The sequence below is a fragment of the Penaeus chinensis genome, chromosome 32, assembly GCF_019202785.1.
Source record: "Penaeus chinensis breed Huanghai No. 1 chromosome 32, ASM1920278v2, whole genome shotgun sequence".
Taxonomy (NCBI): Eukaryota; Metazoa; Arthropoda; class Malacostraca; order Decapoda; family Penaeidae; genus Penaeus; species Penaeus chinensis.
In genome coordinates, this window is record NC_061850.1 from 1,900,117 (window position 1) to 1,910,116 (window position 10,000).

The 10,000-nt window shown below is 37.4% G+C and overlaps 1 protein-coding gene across 4 annotated transcripts in view; it reads left to right on the forward strand.

Annotated features, from left to right (window-relative positions):
* Positions 1-10,000, forward strand: part of LOC125042355 (syntaxin-binding protein 5-like) — a 46,234-nt gene that overhangs the window by 5,107 nt on the left and 31,127 nt on the right. For 3 of the 4 annotated variants that reach the window (XM_047637906.1, XM_047637907.1, XM_047637910.1), the window contains exons 5-9: positions 266-509; positions 652-738; positions 1,574-1,728; positions 2,349-2,532; positions 4,880-6,377. In XM_047637906.1, coding sequence (XP_047493862.1) covers positions 266-509; positions 652-738; positions 1,574-1,728; positions 2,349-2,532; positions 4,880-6,377 — 2,168 coding nt within the window. The remainder of the gene's footprint in view (positions 1-265; positions 510-651; positions 739-1,573; positions 1,729-2,348; positions 2,533-4,879; positions 6,378-10,000) is intronic. The other variant, XM_047637908.1, reaches the window with a different exon arrangement.

The window sequence follows — 10,000 nt, forward strand, 5'->3', positions numbered from 1 at the left end:
ATTATTATTGTCATTGTCATTATTATTGTTATTATTATTATTATTATTATTATTATTATTATTATTATTGTTGATGTTATTGTTATTATTATTATTGTTATTGTTGTTGTTATTGCTATTACTCTCATCAGCAATATTAGTAAAAGTAGTTTTAGTATTGTTTTTTCCATTATTGTTAGAGTTAAACTGCATAATTCAAGTAATCTGAAGCAGGATATTGGAGTCTTATATTCTTCAGATTATTTACAACTTGACCATGTTCCAGGCACGCGGATGGAAGCATTAAGTTTTGGGATGCATCATCTGTTAGTTTACAAGTTCTCTACAAATTAAAAACTGCAAAGGTTTTTGAAAAGCCAAGAACCAGAAGTATTGACGGTGATGAAGATCCATTTGCAATCCAGCACATATTCCTGTGTCCAGAGTCGAGGTTGCTTTGTGTTGCAGGAGCCACAGCTCACGTTATACTCTTCAAATACTCCAAACAAGAGACTACTGGCGAAGTTCCAGTGAGTTGATGTGGCTAATTTTGCAAACTGCATCTCAAAAATTCATCAAACGTAACATGTTATCGAATTATTCAAATATAACTAAAATGAAATTGAGTTTGTGTCCTTTCTGTATTGATTAATGATAATTCCCACCTTTCAGTGTCTGGAGATTCCAATTGTGTATGAGGTCTATGAATCAGGTGACTGCTCACCCGAGTACGAATTCCCGCCTCGCCCCACACTCCAGGTAGCCCATAGTCCCCATCACACCTCCTCAGCTTCGGGGGAAGCCTGCGATAAAAAAGCCTCTGATAAAAAGGGTCACAGTCAGAGTCAAAATCATAGAAAAAAGAAAGGTGTAGGTATTTGTAGCAGGTCACGCAAGACCAGATGTTGTGTCAGTGTACGTGATGACTGCACCCTAGGGTATTGGGAATGCTCTTCTCCTTCGAGCGACAGGAAAGTAGTCTCTGCTCGTTTGACGCTTTAGGAAAAAAAATGATAATGGATTTAGATTGATGGTTGGCTAAGTATAGTATGATACTGTTGAATTTTAATTATCCATTATAGGAACCTGTAGTTCCCCCTTAACCTAGAAAGTTAGGAATGTTGTGTGATCCCTTACGTTGATAGACAGACTGTACTTCTTTAGCCACTCTATTTACTTTTTGATAGAGATGTGAACAAGCATGTAGTATCCATTTTTTTAAATTTTGCTAGTGCAGACATAAAGAGAAAAAATAGTTATGCTTCCAGTAAAAGCCATTGAAAATGTAAAGAACTATCCTAAATAAGGTACTTTTCAAGATGTGGTTTTCTTCTAGAGAATAAATACTTTGCATGCAGTAAACAAAAGGGTCCATTTGCTGCTTAAATTAAGTATATATTTTTAAAAAGTTATCCAGTTTTCTCATCATTACAATCATCCCAGAGAACAATAGGTTTGACTAATCATATGAACCTCTGACAAAAAAATACACATGTAGTCTAGAATAATGATATTTATGTAAGCTTAATTTAGGATAGAGAACTGAAAACTGATTTTATAAATCAGAGTTTTAAGGCTCATTATTCCTTATCAGGGATCAGTGGATTATTTTGTACCGATCCACGTCCGAGGCGGATCACAGAAGAAGGCCTCTGGGTACCAGGCTGATCTGGTGTGTCTTACTCCCTGGGTGGAAGGTGAACCACCAGGATCAATAACTGCGCTCTCTATCAACTCGTCGTATGGACTGTAAGTTGTTTAGATTTGGGTGTTTACACTGTACACTAAGTCATTTATTCTTTCTCTCTAATTATTTTTTCTTTCTTTTTCTCTTTCTTGCTGCATGTGGTATATTCTTGATGAACTTTTAATAACACCTCTTTTAATGCACAGTGCATAATATTGATATATTTCAGGTGGCCATACTCTCTCTCTTTCACTCCTACTAGTTCAATGTCTCATGTACTCCCATATGAAAAGCTGTGTGATTTAAGAAAATCAGAGCAGAAGCAAGTCACAAGAGAACAACTCTAATGATGACCTGTCTACTTTAATGATGATCTGTTTACTCTTAAGTTAGTATACTGTGTCAAGTAGTAGAATGTTGACACTTCATAGAAGCAGAACTTCTCTTTCTCTCTTTTTTTTTTCTCTCTCATTCTCCAGTTATTATTTTTCCTCAGTCTTTATTTACTCATCTTTCTTCTGCTTCTTCTGCACAGTCCTTGGTGGGATAGCCAAGCCAACTGAAGCAGAGATCATAGTATTTCTCCTGCTGATCTCAAGATTGCCTTATTGTCAGTAGTCTGCAAAGATTGAAATGTGAATACATCATGAATGCTAATGAATCACCCCTTTCTTCCTTGCAGGCTCTCATATGGAAATGAGAGTGGTCTGGTGATTGTGGACTACATAGCCAAGACCTGCATCTTGAATATGGGCACGCCAGAGCTCTATGGATCAGCAGATCCGTACCAGCGCGTTCCTCGCTCTCCAAAACGGAATGAGTCCAACAAAGAAGATGAACGATGCAGGTCACCCTCGTCTGATCAGGTAATAGTGAAAGGCATTGGGATGTGTTTGTTTTATTTGAATATATATTTTATATATTTGTTCTCATTTACCATGATTTATCTCTTTAGATTTGATATTATATAAGATATTCAATTCTATGAAATTTATCTTATTTTACTAAGAGTGGTTAATACTTAAAGTTGGTTTATGATGTTTTTATGTAGGTCACCTTTTCTAAGTGAACATAAAAGGTTTTAGATACATTGATGACAGTATGGTACTTAATTTATATTTATCTTCTTCCTGTAATTATAAAATGAAACTGATGTTCTAGTTATCTTGTATTTTGTATGTGTGATTTCTTTAATATCTTTAAGTGAAATTTACATTTATTGTTCATTAATTTCTAACTCTGATTTTATTTAAATATTCTTTACCGCCAGGAATATCAGTATTAGTATATGTTGCAAGTTCTAATCAGTGTGACACAGAAGACATAATACACAGATTTTATTTTTTTACATATGCTGTTGGTGGCAGACTTTTATTAGGCATTATGATTTAGATATTTTAGAGTATGATTTATGATGCAAATAGGTTATAGGAAAGACAAGTGCTGAGGTGTTTTTATATTCCTTCAGATTTACTAGATAGAATTTGATGCATAGGTTGATGTCGGATATAATTCTGCGGCTAAAATTGCAGTTATTAAATTTCCTTTATTTCATAGCACTGTTAAAGCAGCTGCGGCTAAATAGAATTAGGTTATGAAAATTTCATGTGTGCTCTTAATGATTTCCTTTTTTTTTCCCCTTAAATACCACTTTTAATTGCTACTTATCAAACTGATTTAGATGTTCACGTAGCCATAAAAAGAGAGTTTTCCTTGTGACCGACAAACTAGCTGTAAATTCAGCTTTTTTCTTTTTTTTTCACTATCTTTTTTCTTTTCCTTTATGTTTTTCTTTTTTATTGGCTGATAGATATATCAAGAGTGCAGTCAAAATTATAAGTAGTAGCTTCATATATATTTGATGAGAATAAAAAGAAGAGAAGTAGAATTATAGCACTAATGTAACGAAAGCATTGATATATTTATCCATTAATTTTTGAAACATGTCACAGCATTGTATGAGGAGATGCCATACAAATGTTGCAAAGTTCTTGCAGATCCCAGAAAGGGTGAGAGAGAGATTACAAGGTAGAAAATTAGAAGCAGTGGTTTATTCCCGTGTCAAGGAAATTGTTCATATTCAAAGTTATACAATTAACAGACATGGTTAAAATGGAGCAAATTGGAATCTGAAGAACAAATCTATGGAAAACAAAAACACATTCCAACCCTGAGGCATCATTTAATTCCATGGTATTAGAGGACCTGCTTTAAGGCTAGTTTATAGTGGAGTAGCATCAGGGAATGGTCGCATACACGCTGAAGTAAGTTTTTCCGTTTAGTGAAGATATGGTCCGCTGTGAAATCATAGATAGCTTCCCATTTTCAACTAAGGTTCCAGAGGGGAGCTTATGATGTTTCGTTTTATTACAGTGCATCTTGGCTAAATATAGAGGCATATTTAGCGTATTGCTTTCTATAGTACAATTTTTTTCCGTTAAAGTAAGATATATATATATATATTTTTTTGAACTATGGAGGAATGGAGGCAAAGCATAAATAAAGTGCTGATATATCTTAATTTGACAAATTAAACAGCACACAAACTTCAGTGCCTCTAAAAGAAAACCAGTAGGATATGAAACCCCTTTGAAAGCAGTAATATTGTGTATGACAGGTTGAACTATTTTGTTTTGTCTATTCTGTCTCTTTCTCTAGGGAACATAAAGCTGTTTTCCTGAAAAGGAATATGTAGAAGAAAAACACAGTGTGTGTGTGTGTGTGTGTGTATATATATATATATATATATATATATATATATATATATATATATATATATATATAGATATATATATATATATAAATACACACACACACATACACACACACACACACACACACACACACACACACACACACACACACACACACACACACACACACACACACACACACACACACAAACACACACACACATATATATATGTATATATTAAGTTTGTATACATACAATATAAACATAAATATATATACATACATTATATACATACATATGTAACAAATGAGTTAGAAGGATAAGTTAGAGATATAAAGTATATTGGCCTAAGGTAGCTATTGAATATATTGGTTTGTATTAATCCATTGGTTCTTGGAGGTTAGATCTCTATAAAAGAGGACCTAGTCATCATTAGGGAAGTAGGGAAAAATGTCTTACATAAGTCTACAATGTGTTGATCTCAGTAATTGTATCACATTACCAACTTCCTCCCCAAGGATGTTAAACACATGGGATCCTCCATTTTTTACCTTCAACAAACTACACAGGAGGATTTAGAAATTGACGGCTTAGTGAGGAAAGAAAGCAAGGAGGATCTGAAGGACCCCAAGAAAGCTGTGAACCGCAGCGATAGCAAAGGACGTGGAGATTTGGAGATCCGCAAATACCTCCTAAGAAAGGACAGTAAAGGAGTAGAGAAAATCAAGGAGGAAAAGAAAGAGGGAATGCTTGAAACAGGGAAGATGGAGATCAGGAAGCTGCTTGGAAGGAAGGAGAGTAAAGCCAAGGATGAGAAAGATGGGAAGGTGAAGGAGAGCGAAAAAGATGATGGAGCAGTTGATGATAATGCTCTGATGAAGAAAGCTTCCTTTAGTGAGGGGAAGAAAACTGAAGACAATGGACAAGAGCAGGAACTAGCCACAGCTGAAGAAGTAAACGATGGAAGTAAAGGGGAGCAGAACCAAGAATTGAAAATGGAACAGCCAAAGTCTCGAGCGGTGTCTCCTGGTGGCGAGCTGAGAGTTGAGCAGCCAAAATCAAGGTCTGTTTCTCCTGGTTTTGAGCTCAAAGCAGATCAGCCGAAACCAAGGTCTGTCACTCCTGAGCCCCAGTTAAGGAGTGAGGGAGATGCGAAGGCAGCTAACAATGACCCAAAGAGGCAGTCTGTTTTCCGTTTGAAGGCCCAGTTCAACAAACTGGATGCCAAGTTCAGGAAGGCATTTTCTTCAGAAAATAATTCATCCATTGACAATAATTCCAAGTTTTATGTTGATGATGATATTGTCGTTATTGGACCTGATGGAGAAATGAAGGAAAAAGACCTGAATGATGTTCTTGAAATCAAAGAGGATGATACAGAAGAGGTATCTGAAGACCTCAATAACTGTGTGAATTTACTGAATGAGGATGAAGGTTTGGATCAGAATGATGCAAAACCTACCACACTTGGTGTCAGCCCAAGACAAAGCCCAAGAGAGAGTCCTGGAATTAGTCCAAAGCCAACTCCAAAACCAAGTCCCATAGAAGAGACTGATATTCTTGAGCATGAATTCTCAAAAGAACAGAAAATGAAGGAAAATGAAGACCGCAAATCATCTCTTGCTTTGTTTGACAAAGATGGCAACCCAGTTCCTCCCCCAAGGCGTAAAGTGCGACTTGCAGAGGCCAAGCAAAAAAGCAGCAAGCTTTCACAAAGTATCTGTGAAACAAACAATGAAGCAGGTACTGTGCAGACTCAGAATAGTGCTCAGGGTCAAGCAGGGGGATCTTCCTCAGTATCTCCCACAGACAAGGAGAAAGAGGAGGGCCTTGTGGAACTCCGCAAACAGATGCCGAAAAGCCAAGCTGGGGAAGTAACCCCTACCCAGACTCCAAGCCACCTAACACCCACACCAGCACCCACAAGCACTAATATAACCAGTCCAAACAGCAAGGGAGCTTTCAAGACATTTGTCAGCCACATCACGAAGATGGGGTCCTCACACACTTATCAGGGTATGTTTAGTTGGTCAGCTGGAGACAATTGCCAAGATACTTCTCATCTAGATTAGTCCATAAGGTTATTTTTTAATCTGGGAAACAAATGACTCATGTTTGCTTTGTTGTGATTTTGAAAGTCAAAAACTGTCATGAGTGAGAAGCTGTTTTTTTTTGTTTTTTGTTTTGTTTTTGTACGTCTCTTGTGTTGTACATAATGTTGAGACATATGAGGATCAGCTTCAATTTTCATCTACTCATGCAGTAGCCATAAGAGCTTTGCAACATATCAAACTTTTGTCATGAAGTATCTTTGGCTAAGCAGTTAACCAATTCATGTCCCATCAGATATGACAGATGATTAGGCTTGGGTCTCGCACAAACATTTGTTTCAGTCACAGTCCTCCCTCATGTTTGGTACTGTCGCATGAAAGATGTCACTTAGAAGCATGGTTTACAATATTATTTTATCTAATTAGTATTAAAGGTCAGAGAATTGATTAATTAATTTCTGATTAAGGACACCTCAATCTAAATAACATCTTTCTTGGCAGTTATTCAGATACTTTTCATATATACTAACTAAGGCCTCATCTAGCCAGAGTGGTTGGTTTATGTCAAGCAATGCCAAGTAACGGATGCCAAATTTTGCTAATGGCGACACATTACACATGCTCCAGAAAAATTTATGTACTAGATATTACGAAACAATACCTCCATTACACAGAGAGGGAAAAACCCTATGTAAAGGGTAGTTACCAATTATATGAAAACCGAGAAGGAAATGTCTGTATATTTCTCCAACTTTGGATGGGTTTCCCTTAGGGTTTGGATGGCTTGCTTTGGTTTCTTTGATTTTTCATCTATATAATGATGGCATGCATGCTCTTTTGTAAATAGCAAGCACTTGCATTCAGTTTTTCTGGGGTCTTTTTTTCTCTACATTGTAGGAATTCACAATGAGTTTCTGTACTAAATAACCACTTAATAGATTGGCTCCAAGGAAACAACAGGAAGCCACTGTGAATTGAGACTACCTCTGTCCAACTCTAAATGGAAATTGTTGATTAAGAGCAAATACTCTGAATGCATCTGCTATAAGATGCACATATTAGGTAAATTAGAAAGAAGGGCACATAACACTTTTTCTAGAAAGGATAGGATGTTTGTTAGGATTTGGTTTACACTCTTATATCTTCTTTTCTTCACCTAGATGATATGAACTCAGACTTCCACATGAAAGTTTGGCAAGAGTGCACAGCAATGTTTTTATTTATTTCATTTTTATTTTATTTTATTTTGTTGTTGCTTGCAGTATTCAACATAAAATCTAGTTTCAGCGGTAAGTTATATCTGATGTGTAGGATATATATATATATATATTTATTTATTAGCTGTGTGACTTGGATACTAGTGCTAATCTTCATAAATTTAATCCAAATTCCCCATTTCTGTCCCTAAATGCTGCACTGTAGAAGGACGTATCCAATTGCTCTTCCCCAGTTTCCACATCCTCTCTTACCACACCTTCCACCCAGACTACCACAACCACCTCTTCTACCCAGTTACAAACCAACACAGTGACAACGAATGCAACAAACACCTCCACTACAACCACTACTGCATCCATACCTAACACGAATTGCAATGGAGACCGCAGTTGCCTTAAGTTTTTTAAAAGTCCATTTATTATCATTGGTAAATATTCTCCTCAGTGATGGTCTGTTTGGTAGAGGAGTAGAGTTACTTTACTGGCTTAAAGGAATGGATGCTTCAGCAAGATTAGCCATAGCAGTAGTTGGTGTGGATATTACATGCTTGCGCAGGAAAGAAAAAAGTATTTCTACATGGTTTGGTAGGAAGAAATGCTTAGAGTAGATAGAGGAAACACTAGGCAGCATTTGTATATAGGAGTAGATTAATAAAAAATAAAAATAATAAAAAAAAATTGGTTTGCCTCATGGGTATGATTTTAAGATACTGCAAAAGAGCTTCAGAACATATGTACATAACACATGTCATTGATATGGATGTCTTGCACCTCAGTTTTAAGAAGAAAGATCAAAATCTTCATAGAAGTTTTTATAGAGGCAAGATTAGTTTTGTTTAACTTTTTATTATACTTCAATAAATGAATATCATAGTAAAATAAATTTTCTGCCTGTTTCTTTAGTCACTTATAAGTTCAGAGAGCTCATGGAAGAATGCAAATGGAATGTGGACCTGTAGATCTGATAGCCCTTGTTTTTTTTTTAATTTTAGTATCAATTATGACTTATTTGCTGGCATTATCTTCATTTCAATTTGTTTTTATGTAGATTTTTTTTTCCTTTCTCAGGCTTTCTTAATCTGTCTTCACATCCTTTTAATTTCCTTTCACACTCTCTGTTATTGCATCCTCTCTTTGTTCTCTCACCTGTCTGATTTGCTATGCCAGTCTTACAGTGGTATTTCTTATATTTCTTCCTTTGATCTCCTACTTAGTGGTCTCTCCCTTTCTCGTTCCATTTCTTTCTCTTTTCCCTATCCTTCCGTTTCCTCTCCCTTACTATCTCTGTTCCATATTCCATTTTCATATATATAACGTTGTTCAGCGGTATTTGATATATATATTTTAAGCATTTTATTGAACTGACCAGTTTTATTTTATTTATTTATTTATATATTTATTTATTATTATTATTATTTTCTTTTTATACTTTTGTCAGAAAATTGTAAAGAGTTGTGACTTAGGTAACTGTCTCAGCACACCCACCTCACTAACAGCACAGGTTGATGGCCTACAGTCTTTCCTTTTTCAGAGCTTCTTTATTTGTAGTAGATTTTAAAACCAACAGTGATTTAAGACTCAATTTTTTCCCATATGTGGATTATACATTCTTTCCTTTTAGATACATATGTCAGTATTTTGTCAAACCTTCATGGTTTATTTGAGTGCAACTTGCTTAAAAAATCACCTAGAATGTATAATCTGTATAACAGGAAAGTTTGTTGCTTGAGGTCAAGGGTTGAGCGTGCATGAGAGGAGCACAGCACAGGTACACCAGGCAGCACTTAGTTCCTGGCCCAGCTATGGCCCCCCTGGCCACCTCTGGCCTTGACCACTCGCCCCCCCCTGCTGCTCCACCAGACTAAAAGTGGCAGGTTCCTGAAAAATTAACACTGCTGTTGCTGCTAACATGTGTTGAGAACATCAGAAGCAGCAGCAGCAGCTCAAGTGATAAGGCTTTTTACTGAGGGGTGGGCATGTGTTCTAGCTGAATGGGGTGTGCCTGTCGCCTACGGGGGGAGGCCGGGCAGGCGGCATGCGTCGTTTTGGCAGCGAGCGAGGGGACAACATGCGGCGCTGCAGGAGCCAAGGTACTCGAGCACGCCTAGTCAGGGCCTTCACCACCGCGGGCGGAGGGGGAGGGCTCACCACCACCCCAGAGGACCCCCCCTGCAGCCCCCCACCCACGCCGGGGGGGCCCCACTCAGCACCTTCCAGTGGTGGCAGTGTGGGTGGTGGCAGTGTTGGTGGTGGTGGTGGCAGCGGCAGCGGGAGTGGTGGTGGGTCGATGGCTGTGGCGCGGCTAGAGCAGAGGGCACTCTCTCTCTTACACACCAGGCACTACACCAGTTTTGGTAGTAACGTCACCTAC